The 23,915-nt window shown below is 38.5% G+C and overlaps 1 protein-coding gene across 1 annotated transcript in view; it reads right to left on the bottom strand.

Annotated features, from left to right (window-relative positions):
- DCHS2 (dachsous cadherin-related 2) overlaps positions 1-23,915 on the bottom strand; it is a 226,263-nt gene that overhangs the window by 10,053 nt on the left and 192,295 nt on the right. Inside the window, exons 14-16 of the mRNA XM_031464355.2 lie at positions 21,090-21,203; positions 11,082-11,293; positions 8,167-8,318 (exon numbers count right to left, since the gene is read on the bottom strand). Of these exons, the coding sequence (XP_031320215.2) occupies positions 8,167-8,318; positions 11,082-11,293; positions 21,090-21,203 (478 nt within the window). The remainder of the gene's footprint in view (positions 1-8,166; positions 8,319-11,081; positions 11,294-21,089; positions 21,204-23,915) is intronic.

Here is a 23,915-nt window from a genome sequence, read left to right as displayed (position 1 = left end):
TCCTGGTTGACAGGAAAGCTTGCACTCTTCTATACGATACTCTTCAACATGCCTCTCTTACTGTGTGTCTATCACACCCTAATGTGTAATCATTAGCTTTGCACTCCCCTCTAAACACGATGACTTCCAGGAGGACAGCTGACTAATAAAGCAAGCTGTCAGTCAGAAGATGATCTCCATTTCACCAGTGGAATTAGTATCAGTCAGTTGGTGATACTATCTTTTGAGAAACCAGGTCATGGAAGTGGACATGTTGTTAGCTTATCTGATAAGTGTTCTTAATCATCCAACTTTAAATTTTAAAATGATGTAAAATAAGCATTAACCTTTTGTTGGGTTGAATTCTGGTTAATAGCAAATGATCACCGCTTACCTACCATTCACAAAGCGCACAGGCTGCCTTCTGCACTGTTGGAAGCTGGGACATCAGTAAAAACAACTACTTGAATTTCACATTTCCTGAGTCTAGGAATAATTCCCCATGGACAGTTTGTTTTGTTAGCATGAACGTAAGTCAGGTACATATGGAAAAATTTTACTAAAATAATCAACTCATAATGTTCTCTGCCCCTGCGGCGTGGCCCTCCCCAATGTCATACTGAAGTCTCAGCCAAGACATCAAAGTTATGGCTCTGTGGGCTTTTCCACTACAGCCCTAACCGCCCTTATTTTCACAGTGTTATGATTTCAGAGGTCCTATGTAATGCCTACGTCAGGTTAAAAAAGTGAGAGTCTTTGATAGAGAGAGACATACGATTCAATTTCAAAACAAAAGGACAAGTAAAAAGTTTCTCAGTGGCTTGAAGAACAAATGAAAAGTAATGAAAGTAGATCCCCTGAGATTCTACACATGACTTCTATGAGACTTCAAGTTTTCTGTGACGGCTCCTTGGCAGTCTTTGTATAACTATTGGTTGTGGCCAGTCCAACTGGCTCCGTGTTCCAGGACTGCTGTCCTGATTAGGAAATCAAAAGAGACTCTGCATGAAACCGACCAGATGAAACCAGTCTCATTCTAGTTCAGAGCTTACTTCTATCTCCCAACGATGGGACGCTTCTTTTACCATGTTAAACTTTAAATGAGACTTCGGCCAGGTAGGGTCTTTTCTGACTGCCTTAATACTGAAGATGGTGGTAGAAAAATTTTCAAAACTCTCTCTCAACACTATATTAAGTGTCTCCCAAGAGTTAAGTGTTCCTTCTGAAATTCGAAGAGAAACAAAAGTATCAGCCAGCATCGTAACACCTCTCAAAGGAAGAGCTCTGACTTCTGGCTATATCTACACAGGTTTTATTTCCTCTTCCTCTGGAGATTCTACTCTAACGATGGCAAAGGAATTTAATGTAAGGTATATGTTAAGGCTAAAAAGAAAATGGGAGAAGGTATTAGTGAGTGGAATGGGTGAGAAGTTTCAACAAATTTCGGGAAAATGCAAGCAGATTGAGGGATAGTTACAGATTAGTGGATCAGCAGAAACTATGGAGTAAAAGGTATTCTGCATTTGGAGGGAGATAAGAATGAGAGAATGAGTGAGAAACAGATTTGACCCCACATAACCAAGGATAAGCTCAAAACATGGCAAAGGGCTGTGTGAGATACTGGGCTAAAAATAGGGATTTCAAAATTGTAGAATAGATAAACAAGACTATACTGTATAGCACAGGGAAATATATACAAGATCTTGCGGGTAGCTCAGAGAAAAAAATATGACAATGAATATATGTATGTTCATGTATAACTGAAAAATTGTGCTCTACATTGGAATTTGACACAATATTGTAAAATGATTATAAATCAATAAAAAATGTTAAAAAAAAGAAAGATTATTTTAAATTCAAAATACAGAACAATCAAGTCCCCTTGCCCATTTCTCTTCAATCCCAGGCAAAATTATGTCCGATGTTCATACTCAGGGTGAGCAACACTAAGAGACTGTCCCTGGAGAATAAAAACCCCTCCCAAAGGGAAAAAAAAAATCTCTCTATACACTGTCATTTGTATGTCATCCTGCAAAGCAGTCAAGTTCCTCTCTAGCTCATCTGAAAGCCAAGTGTGCTGGTCAGTGAGTTCCACAAGCCCACAGAGAGACTCTGACTTCACTGTTGCCTTGCTCAGAACCAAGGATCATTAGTTACTTACAGAAAGCCTCCAGCATGGAAAAGAGAGCATAAAATAGACAAAGGGAAGAAACAGACCCAAAGGACACAGAGATGTTGAAAGCGCAAAAGACAATGTAAAAACAATTCTAAGATAATGTGTAACACAAGAACACAATGCTGTGGAAAAGCTGAAAGATGAAGGAAGAGCTTTTGGAAATTAAAAAAAATATATATATAGTATCCCAAAAATGTTAAACTAAAAAACAAAAATAGAGAAAGTTTAGAAGGTTATAATTAAGTGAATCTCCCAGAAAAAACGGAACAACAAAAATAAACCCACACACAAGAAATGGAAAGTAGGGAATGAAATATCACTGACAAATGATGAATTCTGGCAGTCCAACATTTGATCGTCAAGAGCTTCCTCATCACCAGGCAATGGTCTCTCTCCGTTGTGGACCTCAATATTATAAACCTCAGAATGCTTACTCAGCCTTGTTTGAAATGAAAAGAAATTCTAGGTCACAATGGCATCCATTGAGAAATCAACAGAGGAAATAATCCTACCACATGTTTGAAAATGAACACTCGAAGGCTACCATTTTGGCCCTCGTTCACAGACAGAAGTTTACAGCATTGAGGAGGACTTGCATTCTGGTGATGGCAGAAGGGAAAATGAACAAAAGCCCTGTTGGAACACTGGCCAAATAAGGCAAATTTGTGATTTGAGTTGAAATCTATACATGTGATACTTCTTTTTATCATAAATTATAATTCCTGTCTCTGAAATTTATGGATGCTACCTAGGACAGGAATTCATAACCATGAAGTTGTTTGATTTCTGGAACCTGTGGTGTTCCTGGTACATATTTGTTATAGGACATTTTATTTCCTCACTTAATCTGTAAAATGTTTTTGTTAATGCAAGTCAATCTGTTGACTTGAGTTTTCGATTAACCTTACAGTTTCATATTAATCAACCTACAAATACAATAGTGTGTACTTTATCTTGTTAGAAAACAATTTGGGACAAGTCTATTCCCTGCAAACTCCTTAAAATAAGGAATATTTTTTGCAGATTCTAATCCAAACACATTCTGAAAGCTTTTCCTTTCATGTAGTCCAACCTCTCTCCTTGGTTTCCATGAAACCACCTTTTCCAGGTTCTGCTCCTATCTTTCTAGTCCATAAATCTACTTTGCTGGCTCCTTTTGCTCTGTCTGGCCCTCAAATGGTGATAATCCCCCAAATTCCCATTTCATATGGTCTCCCTAGGTAATTCCATCTTACACATTTTCCCTGGATGAATCCCAAATCTAAATCTTGAATGAAGATCTCTTTCCTGAGCGCCAGATCATTATTTTTAATTCCCAAAGATGTATCTTTACTTCTGCTCTTGCACTGGCCCTTTAAACTCAAAATGCTTAGGAAAAAAAAATAATCCAATCCCAGTCGAGTCTTCTTCTTGCTTTTCCCACGTGGAAACTTCAGAAGCATTTACTACCTCCTCCCCTTGTTCCTATAGATTTCGTGTCTGAATCAATTAGTAAGTATGACCCCTCCTTGAATTCCCACAGCTTCTTCCCCGTAACAGACCTCTCACAGCTGTGGTTTAGCTTAACCAGTCTGTGTGATGCTGGTTCTCTGTCCTGCAAGACATCATCACCAGACATCTTTTAAAAATAAAGATCTGAACATGCACTCAATGCTGATAATTTTATATAGCTTACAGACTAGAGTACAATTTCCAGTATATGGTATATAAGGTCCTTCAAAACTTGCCTGCAACCTACCAGCCTCTCTTTTGTTGTTTTGCTTTGTTTTTCACATCATAGGATGAGATCCCCCCCCCAGTTTTATTGAGATATAATTGATATGCAGCACTGTATAAGCTTGAGGTATACAGACAGCATAATGACTTGACTTACACATACTGTGAAGTGATTACCATAATAATAACCTTAGTTAATATCCATCATTCGCATAGATATGGAAAAAATTTTTTTCTCTTGTGATGAGAACCCTTAAAATCTCCTCTCGTAACAACTTTCGTATATACCATACACAGTCATCATGTTGTATATTACATCCCTAGTACTTATTTATCTTACTGGAAGTTTGTGCTTTTTGCCCATCTGTCTCCTACTCTTCCACACCCAGCCTCTTTTTTCATTACCCCACACTCAGCAGCTTCTCAGGTGCACTGTACCACTTGTTACTTCCAAATGCACCGAATGCTTTCACATATCCATGCCCTCCCTCATGCTTTCTGCCTTGATGTCGTCATGCCTGGAACGCCTTTACTCCCTTTTCCATGGGGAACCAGCAGACTGGAGGTCCAATTCCAGCCTTGCTGCTTATGAGTCATGTATTTTGGAAAAAATAATTAACATTTCAGCCCATTTGCTACCTTTAATATATAACTGCTTTTTTATTATTTCTTGCACAGTCATAATGAGCATTTGGTGGAGTATGAGTTTAGCATTGCTCCTGGCAATAAGTGCTCTTTGACCTTGAATATTTCTCCTACAGAAACTGAATTTTTAAACGCTTAACTCTTATTTGCCTATGACCTTTTTGTTGTTCACTTTAATTTAAAGTCCCTCAAAAGACTAAAAAATCTCGGCCCTAAAGTGTTACAAGACTCACACGAATATTGATTACCAGCTTAAATAGTAATAAAGTCTCCCCACATCAGTTATAAGTCAGGAAGAAGAAAGCAGTTATTCAAATCCCACTTTTGCAGCTCATATATGTCCTGCCACAATTGCTGGTTGGAACTTAATTGCTATAATTATTTTAAGTTTCAGAAGTTTTTTTTTCGTTTTGTGTTTTGTAAATAGACAGGTATACGCCCTAAAGACTCATTCACATGATACAGTAGGAAGCCCTCCCTGCTAGGACCATTCACACAAGCAAGAATCTCAGTTCTACATTTCCTAGCTGTGTATTCTTGGCAAACAGCTTTACCTCTCTAAGCTTTAGTCCCTCACTCTGTAAATCTTAAGTCTGTTATGACAATTCAACACGTAAAGCAGGTGCTCTGTAAATGGAAGCTATTGCGATTATTAATATGCTTTATAGTATTTATAATTATTTTATTATAAATACAAATATCATTATCATGTGTATAATATATAACACGTAATATATAATTATAAAATAATATAATTATAATATATAAAAATTATAAATATAATTATTACAAATAATAATTTTAAATTATTGATATAAAGGGACTCATGTGCCTTTATATCCCCAGTTTCATGCTTGGTAACTAATTTTTTAAATTCAGAAATATCAGCCAGACAGAACTTAAGGTTTATTTTATTATCTGTCATCATCTGCCCACTGAGTTTCCCTATATGTGGTTAATATGAGAACTAAAAATTATTTACTTTTTATTTAATGCATTTATATTGAGTAGAACCATAACTGACAATATCTTTCCCCTTCTCCTTTTATATTGTAAAACACAGGGCTGGAATTGGGAAAATCTTCAGTCAGACAAAATAGCAAAATTCAAAAGGTTAAAATAAAGTTAAATGTTAAATGATACCATTTCCAAAATCTTCACTAAAGGTAGAGCAGGCTGGGGGAAATCATTCTATTTTTCTCATTACCTGAAAGATCGGAGAAAGAACTAGAAAGGCAGAGAAGCCACACATAGCAGGAGAGGGGGAAAACTTAGAGAGATGGAGGTTCAAATTGTTCCTGTGGTGACACTGGAGACAGCCTGTGTGTGTGTCTGCATCTGTATCTCTACATCTGTGACCATGTGTGTAGATTTCAACTTCTCTCAGTCCCTGCTTCTCCCAGGAACTGAATTCTTCATGGGGACTCAGAGAGGGGCACTTTAAAATATTGGGACCAATTTAAATGTTGGGAACATTGAAATGATGATGCAAATAAGAAAAAGCTGAAAGACTTATACATGGAGAACTACAAAACATTGACTAAGGAAATTAAAGAAGACTTAAAAAAAATGGAAAGATATCCCATGCTCCTGGATTGGAAGAATCAATATTCTTAAAATGGCCATACTGCCCAACACAACCTACAGATATAATGAAATCCCTATCAAATTACCCAGGACATATTTCACAGAACTAGAACAAATCATATTAAAATTTATAAGGAGTCACAAAAGACCCAGAATTGCCAAAGCATTACTGAAGAAAAAGAATGAAGCTGGAGGAATAACTCTTCCAGACTTCAGACAATACTACAGAGCTACAGTAATCAAAACAGCATGGTATTAGTACAAAAACAGACATATGGACCAATGGAACAGAATAGAGAGCCCAGAAATGAACCCACAGACTTTTGGTCAATTAATCTTTAACAAAGGAGGCAAGAACATACAATGGAATAAAGACAATCTCTTCAGCAAATGGTGTTGGGAAAATTGGACAGCAGCATGTAAATCAATAAAGTTAGAATATTCCCTCACATCATACCCAAAAATAAACTCAAAATGGCTTAAAGACTTAAACATAAGACAAGACACAATAAATCTCCTAGAAGAAAACATAGGCAAAACATTATCTAACATACATCTCAGCAATGTTCTCCTAGGGCAGTCTATCCAAGCAATAGAAATAAAAGCAAAAATAAACAAATGGGTCCTAATTAAACTTACAAGCTTTTGCACAGCAAAGGAAACTATAAGCAAAACAAAATAACAACCTACAGAATGGGAGAAAATATTTGCAAAAGATGAAACTGACAAGGGCTTGATTTCCAGAATATATAAACAGCTCATATGACTTAAGAAAAAAACAAACAACCCAATCCAAAAATGGGCAGAAGATCTAAACAAGCAATTCTTCAAAGAAGACATACGAATGACCAATAGGCACATGAAAAAATGCTCAATATCACTAGTTATCAGAGAAATGCAAATCAAAACTACGATGAGGTCAGAATGACCATCATCCAAAAGTCCACAAACAATAAATGCTGGAGAGGGTATGGAGGAAAGAGAATCCTCCTACACCGCTGTTAGGAATGTAATTTGGTGCAGCCATTATGGAAAACAGTATGGAGATTCCTTTAAAAACTAAAAATATTTACCATATGATCCAGCAATCCTATTCCTGGGCATATATCTGGAGGAAACTCTAATTCAAAAACGTACATGCACCCCAATGTTCATAGCAGCACTACAGATAATAGCCAAGACATGGAAGCAACCTGAATGTCCACTGACAGATGACTGGACAAAGAATTGCAGTATATATATTCAATGGAATACTACTCAGCCATAAAAAATAATGCCACCTGCAGCAACATGGATGGACCTAGAGACTGTCATTCTAAATGAAGTAAGCCAGAAAGAAAAAGAAAAATACCATATAATATCATTTATATGTGGATTCTTAAAAAATGAGACAAATGATCTTATCTGCAAAACAGAAACAGACTCACAGACATAGAAAACAAAGTTATAGTTACCAGCGGGGAGAGGGTGGGTGGTGGGATAAATTGGGAGTTTGGGATTTGCATATACTAACTACTATTTACAAAGCAGATAAACAAAGTATAGCACAGGGAACTATATTCAATATCTTGTAATAGCCTATAATGAAAAGAATATGAAACTATATATATAATATATATATATATATAAAACTGCATCACTATGCTGTATGCGAGAAATTAACACAACATTGCAAACCAACTATATTTCAATAAAAAAGGAAAATGTCATTGAGCCTTCACTTTTTTTAAAAACAGTAACATCAAACATCAGCAGTGTCTATAGCTCAGAAGGCATTTCACAAATATTTCTAACGTCTCTCATTTAGGACTTAATAGCATCACACTTGCAAGAACTCTTAGAACTAGAAGGGACCTGAGAGTTCTTCAAGTCCAATCACATTTTCCAAATAGCAAATACCGTCTGCTACTCTCTCAGTGAACCAAGGGTGATCCTAATTTGGGTCAAAGGGAAAACCTATCTTACAGCTAAGCCGTATGTAACAGGAAGTCATGTCCAAAGCAACTATGTGGTCAGAAACAAAGCAAAATAGCTGGTCAAATGGATCTGAGTCTGGAACATACCGATAGGTGTGGGTGCCCTCGTAATCCAGAATCGCGTTTGCTGTTAGCACACCGCTCAGTGTGTCCATCTGGAATGCTTGCCCTTGGTTGCCAGAAAGAATGCAATACTCAACAAGGCCGTTTGACCCGCTGTCCAGGTCTGTGGCGAAAACCTGTGAGGAAGTGACTCTTCCGTTAGTTAAGGATTAAATCTGCAGGTGGGTTAAGCCTCTTTTTTAGAGAAATGCATTGAAAGAATCACATTGTCAAACACACTTTAAAAACAATGATCGATGGAATATTAGCCAATGGCTGAAGTTTACATTTATAATAAATAAATAAAGAAGACTCACCGAAACAATTTCCAAGTAATTTTCAGTAGGGCTACCACATGTTTTGAGCTAAATGAAAGAAGACCTAGATTTGGTGCTAACAAATTTAGATCTTGATGATTTATTTAATGAGCTGTACAAGCATGAGTGTTGAAGAGAAAACAAAAGTCCTGTATCATTCTCTGAGGAGATACATTATTTAGTCTGCTTTACATTTTAATCACAAAACTAACTCTATTAGTGGATTCAAGATCTCATTTCAGAACAAGTTGACAGATTAATTTTTCTCTATTTATTTTTATCTTCTATGCCCCTCAGCCATTGCCTGGGCTCACATCCCCAGTCATCTCTCTCCTGGTCATCTACACTGATGTCCTAGTGGGATTTTGCTTTTAGCTCCCTCTCCTTTCAATTTATCCTTCACCCTGCAGCTCGAGTTCTCAGGGGAGCCAGAACCTCACACAGCCAGCTACTTGGTACAGAAAGGCAGCAACTCACAGCACCCTTTGAGATCATGAGGAAGGGAAACGTACTTGCATCTGGGCAGAATAAAGTCCATCATGTCCCCTAGGCTGTACACTTAAAAGTGTTACAGTAGTAGGCCCCCCGGGAGGTGGATCAGCCAGGGTTCTCAGGGTGCTAGCAACACAAATCCACTGTGGCTAACTTCACCAGGAGAGAAAGGTATCAGGATAGCGTCCAGGTGACGCACAAGAATGCGAGCGACTCTGGGGCACAGCTTCTTTGAGTTGACACTGTCAAGATGAATCAGCTCTGATTTGTCTCCTTCCTGGTGACCTACCACCCAGGATTCAAATTCTGGGGAGAGAAAGTCTACAGGAGGCCGAGGGGCTTGACATCACCTGTCGCAAGGCGGGGAGGTCACGACCTTGACTGACAATCCCACCAAGACTGCATCTGGCAGTGGAGGGTCGGTTCCTACAGACATCGGTTCCTACAGGAAGCTGGGGGGCTGTAACCAAAAGGAAGGCGCATGGGCCGTGTGGTAGCAAAAACCAAGAAGTCCAGAGCCTTCTACATTCCTATTTATCTGAACAGGGAAATGGCAGCTCTAGTTTCCTGGAAACAAAATGATCTAAATATATGAAGAACGAAATTCACTGTATCCGTCCCTGCCTGAGCCCTCTTGAAATGTCTATCACCTGAAGCACCGGCTGGGCTCTCTCCCTGTTGGGTGTACCTGGGCGTTAACGGGCGCTTCACCTTCATGTATTCCACTTGAGGGTCTAGCCCCACCCAGGAACCCGGGTGCTAAGGCATGTATGACAAGGTGCAGTGCAGCAGCGCCCCCGTGAGGGGTTCTCTGTGACCAAGGACACCCCTCGGTGGTGCTGGGATCCCCACTGAACAGGCATTGCTGGGCCGGGGTGCCAAAGACTATGAAAGAGAATGCCCTCACCTTCCTCTTAAAGTTACGGCTGAAACGGGAGTAAAGGCACAAGCCTTCTGGAGCAGGCTGGAACCTGGAGCAATCAGGCTACCATCATACAGAATTAATCTGCAAAAACAACGTAGGAAATTCTGGGGCACAGAGCTAAAACTCCATGGTCTTGTTTCCCCCAACAGAAGGGGGGTGTGTGCACCTGAACTGGACAGGAGTCACCCGAAGGTGTTGCTCTATGTTCAGGTGAAGGCAGCACAGTCAGTAAAGAATGGGTGGAGGTCTCAGATCACCTGGTTCCCTGCCCCCATCCAGCCCAGAGAGCAAATCAGGAGGTGCTGGTTCCGGGCAGCAGGGTTACAAAGGCCAAAGGGAATGTTCCTTACGCTGCTGACTGGCAGGAAGGGGGTTTTATACTCATCTCCCGTGCAGATTCCCAAGAGCTTGTGGGTGTCCTAATGTCCAGGTTCTTTAATTCAAAGCATGAAGGGACTGGTAAACACAGGCATTCGTCCCGAAGCAGGGAGAGAGTCTACCAAGGATGGGTGGGTTTAAAGACTGAGCAAGGCCACCGTGTGAACAGATCCTCTTTTTCAGGACATGGGAGTCTTTTTCCTGAGATGGGGCTGGGCTTGAAATCAGCATATCTGTGCCTTTCACATGAGACGTCTGCAAATCCAAACGAGGGAGGCCTCCCATGTGTCTGTGCCTCCGTGTGTGCTCGCCTGGCTGCAGCTCCACCTGGCAAATGTCTATTGGCCCTTTAAGACTAAGTGTAAATATCATTCTTCCGTGAAGACTCACACTTTCCTTCCAGGAACAGTTTATGTCTCCTCTTTGCTCTCCTGACATTAAATACACATTTCTACTGTAACATTAATAATATGCTATGCATTTAAATTATATACTTTTGTGACTTCCCCACTAAATTATACACATTTATAAGGCCAGCCAATTTTTTTTTTTTACTCCTATTGACTCCCTGCGAGCAGGGTCCTTAGAGAAAGCAGGTGGGCACTACAGAGGAAGGAGTGAACTGAGAAACTCAAGACTTCTTTCAAACTAAGGTTCCATCCCAAGCATCAAATATTGTATGTGCCAAGAAAACATTTAAAGTTTAATTCATGTCCTGGAAAAAGGCTTTAGATATTTTGATGGACACTGGTTGAGGAGAATTTACACACGCACAACACGCTTTTTACCTGTATGATGGGATCATGGTGGAACTGGCCCTCAGACACTGACACTTGGTAAACACTTTGCTCAAAGCGTGGTGAATTGTCATTCACATCTTGGATGAAGACTGCTACTTTGCTGTAGGCTCTGTGCCTCCCACTTTGAGCTACAACAATGAGCTGAACTTCCCTTCTGACTTCAAAATCAAGAAACGTGGGTTCTTTCACAGTGAGTTCTCCTATTTTGATTTCCAGAGAGAAAAAAAAAAAAAGAAGATGATTTTATTTTAAAAACTCCCAGATCACCTTTGATTCATATGCTCACATGCTCACCTGTCCCTCAGTGCCTCCCAGTGTCTGGAAAAAGGTGAGAAAAGGCAGATATTTACACGGGTCAAACAGGCAGGGAAGGAAAAACCATGAAATACCTGAAATCTACATGCTCTCTCTTAAATCATCCCCCTGTCTCCAGACTTAGTCCATCACCATGTCTGCAAAGGCCACCTTTCAAATATCTCACGAATCCATCTCCGTCTTCACCCCTGCCTCCCTCCTCCGAGTATTTGGTAAATGCTTTGCTCAAAGCATGAATTATTATTCAGCTTTTCCCACTTTGTCCCTTGCATGAGTCCACTCGACCGGTCTACCCCAATCCAGTTCGAATTCCAAATTAAATAATGGAAAAAGACACCGTGACTGCCCTGAATAAAACCTTTCAATGGCTTTCACAGCTCTTATGGTAAAGCGCAGCATTTTCAGCCTCCCCGGGACCCACTTGCTCTGGCCTCCCCACCTGAGAAGTCTTGTCCTTGTCTTTCCCAACGTTGCTTTCTCTGCTCTGGTTGGGACACTCATACCCATTCTGTCTGCAAACACTCTTTCCAGAGTTCTCATGCCCGCACTGCCATCCATCTGGAATTGTCCCCATCTTTGTGCTTCCTCAGGGCTCTTTTGAGACCCCTCAGCCCCGAAACCATCACCATGTCTGCCTCCAACAGACTTTCCCAAAGTGCCTGCATGGCCTTTGTTCACCTATTTCTGCCGAGTAACCCCTCTTGGTTTAGAAGATTCACAAGGTGAGGAGAATGGTTACGTCTCTCACACCATCATCTCCCCAGTGCCCAGCTCGGGGTCTGGCACATGGACGCCCCCAGTAGTATTTGTTACACCTTCAGATAACAAGTAGAACCAGGTGAGGGAAACTGACCCCAGGGTTATGCCCTGCACATGTTTTTTCCCCAGATTAAGAAAATTCCTCCCCTTAAGGTAGGAAAGAAGGGGGTAGAACACAGCCATTAAAGGAATGACACAGCAATTAGCACCAAGTTGGCGGAGAAGTCAACTCCCAGCAGACCTGGAGCCCCAAGATGGCAGAAGACTCGACCTCCAGTGGACTGTAAGCTTCATTATGCACGTTGTAATGTACTAGCATGGTGAATGACACTCCCACAGGCACCAGGACAGTGCTGAGGCTGACCATGAAAGGTCGAAGAGAGGGTGGTGGCCCAGTTCCTGGGAATCCCAGCCCCTTCCCCAGAGTAGTTGGAATAATCCTCTCACTTGTTAGCATATGAAAACTAGCAACACCATGACTCATGGCTCTCTCTCTCTCTCTCTCTCTCTCTTTCTTGCCTTCTGAGACAGCCTACACTCTGTCTATGGAATTTGTATCTCTCTGAATAAATCTACCTTTACTCAACTATGGCTCACACTTGAATTCTTTCCTGCACAAAGCCAAGGACCCCCATTTGGTAGGGCACGTACCAGGGGCTCAATCAAGACCTGAGACACGGCCATCCTCTCGTGCCCCCATTTTCCTGTATTGCCTTGATATAATTTCCTTCTCTAGTTTCTACTCTGTTTTATTTCCTCCCTTTTACAATTACATTTCTTACCGAATTTGTTATTATTATTCTACTGTCATGATTTATTTAGTTCTCACTGTCAGAAATTCCATCGAATAGAGTTTGCTGAGTGGGCACTGATTGGGAGTTTGAAAAACCTGAAGCCAAGCATAAATCCTAGCCCTGGCTACTTAATTTAGGTAAACTACCTGGCTCCACCACTACTAAGTTGGTCTCCTGCAGTTAAGTTATTCAGGTTCCATGAGCTGACTCTCATCTTCTGTCAAACAGGAACATTAATAATGGATGGCTTCACAGGGCTGCCATGAGATGTGATGGGTGCACACTGAGAAAGTTTCTTTGCAGCAACATGATATAGAGTCTGGTGGTCTCCCCATGTCTCTCAACTGCTTCGTCATCAAATATAGATTTAATACTTGCATAAACTCTGAATTTAGAAGGAGAACATTTAATAGCTATGGGCTATTAGAAATTTGATCTTCTGCTGAAAGGCCCTGTACTGTTTCTGGAAATTTGGCCTGAAAGCCAGTTCTGATTGCTCTATCTGAACCAGTTTCCCTAGAAACCATCGTAGGCCAAGGAAACTTCAGACTATCATGTACTTACCTCGATGCTAATAGCAATCATGTCCTATTCTAAAATTCTGACTTTGGCATTGAGTGTTTTTTGGGGGGTGGTTATTGCTTCTATTCTGTTATTAAGAAAAAAATATTTATATTCTATAGGACGAATTCATTATACTACCAAATCTAAAACGTCATACATTCACTTTCATTTGTGGTCATCAGATTTACTTATCAATTCAGAAAACCAAGTTACTTTTACAGACCACAGTCTGATATTACCAAAATTCCTGATAGAAAATTTGGAGTGGATTTAAGTATTGGGCAGCTGAAAGAATCACTATGATGCATTTTGCTGAGCTGGTAATGAAAGAAGATGGTTTTCAGAAATCTCCGGAACAGGGGCTGAGCCTACCCCTCTCCCCTACAAAATGGCAGAGAAGCCCCAGTCCGAGGTGGGTCCAGAGCGCTCATCTGGAGCTGTGTCTCCACCAAACAGGGCCTTCAGCTTGCTATCGTGATCTGCTGCTGGTAGTAAAGGGGAAATAAAATCTAAATGCAGCACTGAATTGCCAGTGTCACTTAGTAGAAAGTGTGCCAATTATAGTGCAGATCAAAGAGGATTTTTTTAATAAAAGGCTTGTGTTTAGGCTTTGATAATTGGAATTTTGCACTTGGACAGGGTCTGCAGTTCTAATGCTTTCCTTGCGTGGCTTTTATTTTTGGCATAATAACTGGCATATGCTGTGGGAGCTGTGCAAGTAGAAAAGACAATAGCCAGCCTGTGAGATGATTCGAGGCTGGCCCACCTACCAGGTCCACATTTTGCTTTGCATGATGTATGTATGTTTTTCTCAGAGACATCGAAGATTTACTGTCACCAGTGAGATGAAAGTACCACTGGGCTCTGTCTAAAGGTCTGGGCAGAAGTCCATGATTTCCTTAGAGTAAGCGCCTCAAAGATACCAACGTTTTGCTCCTTCTGATACGCTAGTGCGCCAGATATATAACTTGGGAATAAAACTGTAGTAATATTTTCCTTCTGATATATGTACATGTATAGCTTTTGTCCAAGTTATAAAATACACATCAAAATGAGATTAAGATTCTTCAAATGCTAAATGCTTGATAGCATAATCAGGTTCCTTCAGTCAGTTACAAACGGTGCACATGCATATATATATACACACCCAAAGCAGAATGTGATAAATATTTATGTTATCCAAAAGCTTTTAAACTCTCTCCTCTAAAGCTACATCCTTGAAACATTGAAAGTTTGATCATTTTGTTTTACGTCAATCTACCAAATAATGGAATGAATGCTACCATCTGTTATTTACATAAACGATGTTTGTCAAACTCCAAAATTCCTTCTGGTTTAAACAGTGAGTAGTAGATGTTTTTAAGTTACAGTGGCATGAAATTTGGATGCAAACGTAAACCCTTCATTTGTGACTAGGGAACAGAGGGCAAACTCGAGCACAACTGGACAGAAAACACAGTTCTCATCAGAGAGCCATTTAATCATAATTTATTAAATCAATAACTAATTTTTTTTTACATTTTTATCCTAAGTGAAAGTGATAACATTAAAGATCAACTTTACTGATTTATCATAATACCAGTTTTCTATTTTAACTGGAAAATGTTTAAAAATATATACCTCAATAAAACCTATATTAGACACTTTTAGACACAGTTTAATGAGGCAAAGGGGGCATGAAAGATAAATTTAATACTGTAATTAAAGGTTTTTAGAAACGTTTCTTGAGAGAAGTATGATAAACTATATACTGGAATAATCCTTATGATAAAAGCAACTAAAATGCTTGCTAAATTGTGTGTCTCTGTGTGTTGAAATGCATTATTGTGTTGGTACAGTAGTAAGGACTCCTCAGAGGACAGAAAAAAATAAATGAAAACAGTAATCCAGGGAGAAAGCAAGCACTGAAAACTTGTTTTTGTTCTAAGGGTTTCTAACATAACCTTCTTCCTTGACATTCACCACTGACAGCTGCACAGGGTGTGGGAAACAAGGGAAGAAGCCTGAACCCCCAAAAGGTAAAGGGTCCAGTAGGAAAACCAGAATAAAGCTGCAAATCTAAAGGCTTCGTATGCTCCAAATGAGTGGCCAGTATTAAATAAAAACAAAAACAAATGAAAAATGGATGCACAAAACTTTGCTTTTCTTCCCCTTGATGTTGGTTGAAAAGGAGAAACACGTCTCTGCTGAGAATTCATTAGCTTAACCTGAATTTGTGGTAGCCACACTAACAAATCCTCTCTTAAGGGCACAAATTCAACCCAGGCTTCAAAGATTCCTCAAAGAAAAAGTTTCAAGGACAAGAGTGGCTCATAGTTAACAAGCACAAAAATCACACAGAAGCAAGGCACCATGAATGACAGCCAGCAAATCCATAGACAGCAAAATAAATCTTCAAAGACGTTAAGGTGTAGAGATTACTGGACACAGAATGTTCAATTTGTATATATATATATATATACAAATATATACAAATATATACATGTATATATATATATACATGTATAAAAAAAGAAGGTTGGAAACATGAGCAAGGAACAAGAAATTACTTTTTAAAAAGACCAAGAAGAGTTGAAAATGAACCCAAAAGAACTTTTGGAAATGAAAAATATAGTGCCTTACGCTGAAGAGAAGAGGCAAATGGAGATAAAAAATATCCAAAAGAGGTGTGGGAGAGAGTGATATGGCCCCAATATTTGTCTAACTAGAGCTCCAAAAAAAGATACAAATAAATGGTATTTAGATCAACAGCTGACTTCTTCATGCAAAAATTGGAAACCAGAAGACAGTAGGGTAATACCTCAAATATGATAAGAGAAAATAACTGCGAATTAGGAATTCTAAGTGCAATAAAAATATCTCTCAATTAAAGAGATGAATTAAATAAAATTTAATTAAAGATGTTTTTAGACAACCAAAATCTGAGAGAGCTTACTACAACAGACACACCAAAGGATGTACTTCAGGTAGAAATAAGATGATACCAGAGCAAAATCTGAAATGTAAGAAAGAACAATTAGCGAAGAGAGTAACAAAGAGGTCGATAAATCTATTTAAAAATATTAGTAATGCTTAACTTGAAAGAACTCAAATTGTGGTTAAGAAAAGTTTTTAAATTAAAAAAGGGATAGTAGGAGATAAAGAATTCTAAGTCTCATGTGTTATTTAGAAGCAGGACATTGATTAATGCGAGGCTTTAACTGTGTATGTTAAAATAGCTAGGCTAACCTCTAAAAAAGAGAAAAAGCTACATAACTTCCAACAAACATAGGAGAAAATGGTAATTTTCAATGACTGTGTATGTTGAATGTACAGAAAAATATCAGAATCAGGCTTTCTAGATACAAAATCAAAATATAAAAGCCAATTTCAAGTATATATCCTAATAACGTCAGAAAAAGTATTTTTAAAATTTACCTCAGCAAGAAAAAGTATAAAATACTTAGGCTAAATCTAGTAAGAAAATGCAAGCCTGCTACAGGAAGAAAATAAAAACTTTATTAAAAATATTAAAGAATATGTGTGACTGAAGCATTAAGCTGTACACCAGAAATGGACACAACATTGTAAACTGACTATACTTCTATTAAAAAATCAATCAATAATTTTTTTAAAAAATTGAAGAAAAAAATTGGTGTGATTTTCTGTATTATGCCTGGATTAGAAGACAATACTGTAAAGATACACATTTCCCCCAAACTGATGCTCAGAATTAATATAATTCCAGTAAAAAATCTCAACAACCTAAAGGTCCATCAATGGATGAACGGATAAAGAAAATGTGGTTTATACCTACAGTGGTAGATTATTCAACCTTAACAAATAGCATCCTGCCATATATGACAATGTGAATGAACCTTGAGGATATTATGCTTAGTGAAATAAGCCAGCCACAGAAAGAAAAATATTACTTGATTCCAGTTTGATGAAGTATCTGAAATAGTCAAACTCAGAAGCAGAGAGTAGAATGGTGGTTGCCAGGGTCACAGGGAGGGTGAAACGGGAGCTGGTCTTTAGTGGAAAACGAAGATTCAGTTAGACAAGATGAGTGAGTCCTAGAGATCCACTCTACAACATCGTGTCTGTAGTTAACAATGCAGTTTTGTGCACTTAAAAATATGCTAAGAGAGTAGATTGCATGTTAAATTTTCTTACTATATATATTTTTTAAAAAGTCAGTCAAGAAAAGTTCTAGTAGATGATGATTATCTACAATGCACAGCTACACAGGGCTTTGTGAGATTTCAAAAGGAGGACATTTTGGCCTGATGATTAAGTTACTTAAATTCGAGATTGGAGCTATATGATTTTTTTGTTTTACATTCTCTTTGTTAATTTGGGTGAGGTTTCACCTGGAAATAAATGTGCATGCCATGGCTATGTGGGTTACACGCATGAAGGCGTGAAGAGCTGTATATCACCTCCAGGTTCATGAATAGACCTCCTACCCATGGAAAAACAATCCCAATAGGAGTGAGTGTGTGTGTGTGTGTGTGTGTGTGTGTGTGAGAGAGAGAGAGAGAGAGAGACAGAAAGACTTAACAGGTGGATATAATGCTTTCCATTAGAGCAAACAGCCAGTAGCAGCTAAAATACTCATGAAAAAGAACATGAAAATGGGTTAAATATTGGAGGGGGTGCTGCTTCCCTGGTATGAAGACTTATAAAGCCAACATAATTAAGCCAATGTGGTGTTGGTGTGTGAACAGACAAAAAGATGAATGGAAGAGAGTTGAGAGCCCAGTAGAGTCACGGAAACATGACATATGACATGGTAGTACTGTAGGTCACAAGGGAAGGTTATTGGAAAAGCTGGCAATCCTGGTTGAAAAAAAGAAAAAAGAAAGAAAAAGGAAAGGAGAGGTAAAAAGAAAAGTTATCTCTAACTCATGTAAAATACGAAAATCAATTCTAGATGCACTAAAGATGTAAATGTGAAACACAGGAAAACTATACAATTTTTTGAAGACAATGGAAGAATATCTTCATGATCTCAGGGTAGGGAAGAATTTCTTAAACAACTTATAAAAAAGGCAAATCATAAAAGTAAAAGATTGATTACTTCCAACATTAAAATCAGAACATGCCATTAAAAGAGTAAAAGACAAGTCATAAATTATATAAAAAAAGATTTGTAACAAAGAAAAGGATAAATACTAATAAAATATGTTAAAAATTCTTGCATTTCAGAAACAAAAACACAAACAACCTAGCAGAAAAACAGGCAAAAGATATCAATATGCATTTCACATAGAAGAAAACAGAAACAGTTGATAAAGTATTAAAAAAAATGCTCAAATACATTACTAATAAGGGAAATGTAAGTTGCAAGCACAGTGGGATACCATTTCATGCCCACCAGACTGGCCACAGAATGTAGGACTTGAACAACGATGCTGGTGGGATGTAAAATTGGACAGACCACTTCATAACACAATTTGGCACTATCTGCAAAGCTGAACGTAGGCATCCTCTGATGTATATGCCCAGCCTACACTCTAGGGCCCAGAGAATGGCTTCCATGTGCACCAGAAGACGAGATTGTTCATTACACCCCCAGACAGGGAAACCTCACTGTGCATCAACAGTAGGATCGATAAACAATGTGATACAGACTTACAACAGAATACTATCAAGAAATAAAAATGAAAGAACCCCAACTACACACATTAACAGGGATGATTCTAACTTTGAATAAAAAAAATTAATTTTTATAGTACAGAGAGTATGAATCCATTCATATACATTCAAAAATAAGCAAAATCAAACAGTTTTATTGTGTAGGAATGCATTTACTGTAAGTCACCAGGGAACGATTATCCCTGAAGTCTGGGCATTATTCAGCCTGGAGCGGTGGAGAGAAGAGATGCAATCAGAAAAGGGCACAAAGGGAGCACTGATGATGGTAGTCGTGTTCTATTTTAAAACCTTGGCACAAGGTACCTATTCTTTGTCATTCCTCTTCAATGTGGTCATAATGGCTTCTACACGATACATCACAGTAAAAATGTTGCACAAAAGAATCAAGCCATAGAAGAGTTCATTCAGCATGATTCTACCCTGATGTTTAAATCAAAGTAAAACTAAGTAACACACTGTTTAGGGGTTCAAACATGGTGGGAAAATTCTAATGAAGGAAAAAGGGCAATGATCAATACCAAATTCAGATGACATTTACCGATTAACTCTGTGGGGTGAGATGAAAGACACGTGAGAGGGAAGGGACACTGGGACTTCCTGAGCTTCTAGTAATGTCTCATCTCAAGGTGGGTAGCAAAGACACGAGTTTTTTTTTATTTTACTATTGTCCATTAAACAGTTTAAAATGTCATAACAGATTCATATCATCTTGTGGAGATTTCACAATAAAATTCTGAAATACATTTCGACTTAAATAAATAACTACTTACTTGAAAATTAAAGAGTTTTCTATGGATGGCCTCCTTGAACTAATTCCAGGGATATTTTATCTGCATTTTAATGAGAGACTCTAGAAAAAAATAAGGCTAAGCCTGGGCCATGTGAGGAGTGAGGTGGCAGAAGGATTTGGGTGACCTGGGAAAATGTGCAAACTCTGATTTTCAACTTCTTCCTGAACATTCTAATCTCAGCTCCTTTCCCAGAACCCTCAGACACCTGGACTTAAGAAATTTGAGAAACTTAAGGCTTGCTGATATTTGCAAGTGGCCCTCTTGCCCAGAAAGTTTCTACACCACCCTTTTACCAAATGATGGGTTGAATAGATGAAGACTTCTAGCAGGAGACCTCAGAGAGCTTTCTGAGCGAAGGCTGCGTGGACCAAAAAGTTCCAACACTACCCTGGACAAGAAGGCATTTGCCTAAAAATTACCCCCTCTCAATTCTTCCACATGCACGTAGTACAGATTAAATAAGAGCTGTATGGTAATACAGAAATTATTTAAAACATTCTTCTTGAGGTTTGACAATGAAGCAGTAGAGATACGTATCTACTACATAGCTTTTAGTAAAAAAAAAAAAGTATGTTTCAAATAATCCATTGGTATTCATTTAAAGCACAATAATGGTCTTATTAAAGCTAAATTCAATACATGCTGTATTTGGAAGTAATTTCTTTACCACCACATAGAAACCTTCCCAGTTGTCCTTTTTTTGTTGCATTGTTGACATTCAGTGGCGAATGAGAAGAATCTCTGATGAAAATTTCCTAAGGCTAGACACGTGTGCTTATTTTCAGTTCAAATTTGTTCTCACTGGTGTCCCCACTACAATCTCTGAGTCTCCCAAATGGGTAGGTAAGTTATAATTAGGCACCAATTTATCTTCAGATTCAGGAAGGGTAGGATAGAGATGGTTTAATTTGGAAGTGTGAAGAATAAAAGTTTCAGGGAGTCCATGTAAACAAATAGTTCTTGATTTCCTTATCGGCCACCCTGAAAAACTCTTTCTTGTTTGCCTTTTAAATTATTTACCTCTAACAATTTTTATCATTTAAAAATTTTGAGTTTTCACTGCAGAATTACATCTTACTAGTAGCATTAAGTGGAGCAGAAAATACATCTATTACAGGGTAGAGAAGGATTACCTGAGTTGGAGCACAGGGCAAAAATTCCATCTTCATTCCCACTAAAAACTGAATATTTAATGGTGTCCCGAATTGAGTCAGGAACAAAAGCTTTTATAGTCACAATAGAAGTTCCTGTAAAAATTAGGTAAAAAAAAAAAAAAAAAAAGAACGTTAGGAAAAGAAAACTCAGGGAAAAACAAGAGCAAACACTGGGTGGTTATTATTTGCCTACTGTATTTTCACTTGCCCGTTCAGTCAGTGATTACTTACTGAGAGTCTTCAATAAGCCAGATGCTACGCTAGATGCTGGAGACATAGCGACAAACAAGATAGGAAAGATCTCTGTCTCCTTGTTGGTTATAAACTGGTGGGAGGAGAGGAACGATAAACCATTAAAGACACACACAATAGAGTAGAATTCAGATGTGCTAAGTTGCCTGCAAAGAATTAAACAAAGTTATTTGATAGAAAATACTTCTTCTGGGGAGGAAGAGGAGGCCCCTTTGAAGAGGCCGCAGAGGAACAACATTACAGTTGAACTTTGAAGCCTGAGGAGCCATAGAAAGAGCTGGAAGAAAAGGCTTCAACAGCAACACAGAGGCCCTGGGCTGGGAAAGGGCTGGGTTTGATGGGGCACAGTGAGCAGGGGGAGGTGTGGAAGGTGACCATAGCGTCTAGTGGGCAGGGATCAGATTTGACTCTAAGTGCAATGGGAAGACATGAGAGCATTTTAAGAAAATCAGTAAAATAATTTGATTTACCTTTAAAAGCCATGTATCGGATTGCTGCCTGGACAACAAAGAGGGGCAAGAATGGAAAAGAGAGGCTGATTAAGCTAATACTGCCATAGTCCATGCAAGAGACAATAACCTTGGATTGGGGGGAACGGAGGAGGGGATGAAAAGACAGGGACAAATTGCAGACATATTTTAACACATTTCCCTGAGCTTTGCATGGGATGTGAGAAAAGAAGTAAAGAGAGTATAAACATAAGAAATCTTCCTTCAGCCAGTTTCCAGTAGAGTTGTAGGTAAAAGCAACCCAACTAGAGAGTAACCAAGGTCTTAACTGCATGATACAGATTCATTCAAGAATTTTTAAGATAAGGAAGGAGCAGTCAAGAGATAACTAAGATCTTGTGGGAGCTCACAGTGAAAAAGAATGTGACAATGAATATATGTATGTTTATGTATAACTGAAAAATTGTGCTCCACACTGGAACTGACACAACATTGTAAACTGACTATAATTCAATAAAAAAAAAATGTAAAAAAAAAAAAGAAATAACTTTAAGGAAAAAACAGACACTGATTTAGGGTAGGAATTGGAAGAAAGAAGGAAGTCATTTCAGGTTATAGGGATCAGACTGACGACCATGGTAAGAGAAGAAATGACTGAGAGAAGTAATAAGATGATTGATGTGATTAGAACCAGGATTCCACTGGAAAGGTTTTCAAGAATCCACCTGGGCCCCAGGTTAGCACTTTGTCATCTTCGTTTATAATATCTTATCCCCTTTGCTGCTCACTTCTTCACTTCCTGTCTTGGGTGCCCATTTGTCTCCCTCCTATCACTGCCTGTCCTGTTTTCTTAAGTATTTTTATTTCATCAAACTTATTAAGGTAAAATTTACCTACCATAATATACACATATTTTAAGTACACAGTTCTGTGAGTTTTGACAACTATATACCCCTGTGTAGCCACCCCCAAGATCAAGATGCAGAATATTTCTGTTACTTCAAATAGTTCTCTTCGACCCTTTTGCAGGCAGTTTTCTCTCACTTCTGGACCCAGGCAATAACTGATCTACTTTATATAACTTTAGATGAGTTTTGCCTCTAAAATTTTAGACATATGCAAATCATCAGTATCTGGCCTCTTTTGCTCAGCATAAAAAATTGTAACTCTGTGTATCAAGAATTTATTCTATTTGTCTTTTTTTTTAATAAATAAGTTCATTTGTCTTTTCTTCAAGAAAAAATAAATGGGACCTAATTAAACTTACAAGTTTCTGTGAAGCAAAGGAAACCATAAGTAAAACAAAACGACAACCTACAGAATGGGAGAAAATTTTTGCAAATGAAACCCACAAAGGCTTGATCTCCAGAATATATAAGCAGCTCATACGACTTAATAAGAAAAAACAAATAATCCAATCCAAAAATGGGCAGAAGACCTAAACAAGCAATTCTCCAAGGAAGAAATACAAATGATCAATAGGCACATGAAAAAATGCTCAGTATCACTAATTATCAGAGAAATGCAAGTCAAAACTACAGTGAGGTATCACCTCACACTAGTCAGAATGGCCATCATTCAAAAGTCCACAAATGACAAATGCTGGAGAGGCTGTGGAGAAAAGGGAACCTTCCTACACTGCTCGTGGGAATGCAGTTTGGTGCAGCCACTGTGGAAAACAGTATGGAGATTCCTCAAAAGACTAGGAATAGACTTACCATATGACCCAGGAATCCTGCTCCTGGGCATATATTCAGAAGGAGCCCTACTTCAAAAAGACACCTGCACCCCAATGTTCATAGCAGCACTATTTACAATAGCCAAGACATGGAGACAGCCTAAATGTCCATCAACAGATGACTGGATAAAGAAGAGGTGGTATATTTATACAATGGAATACTATTCAGCCATAAAAATTGACAACATAATGCCATTTGCAGCAACATGGATGTTCCTGGAGAATGTCATTCTAAGTGAAGTAAGCCAGAAAGAGAAAGAAAAATACCATATGAGATCGCTCATATGTGGAATCTAAAAAAAAAAAACAAAAAACGAAAAACAAAAAAACACACACACAAATAGAAAAACAGAAAATAGAAAAAAA

The sequence above is a fragment of the Camelus dromedarius genome, chromosome 1 (genome assembly GCF_036321535.1).
Source record: "Camelus dromedarius isolate mCamDro1 chromosome 1, mCamDro1.pat, whole genome shotgun sequence".
Classification (NCBI taxonomy): domain Eukaryota; kingdom Metazoa; phylum Chordata; class Mammalia; order Artiodactyla; family Camelidae; genus Camelus; species Camelus dromedarius.
Note: the sequence above shows the minus strand (reverse complement) of the source record. Positions and strands in the feature narration are given on the sequence as shown.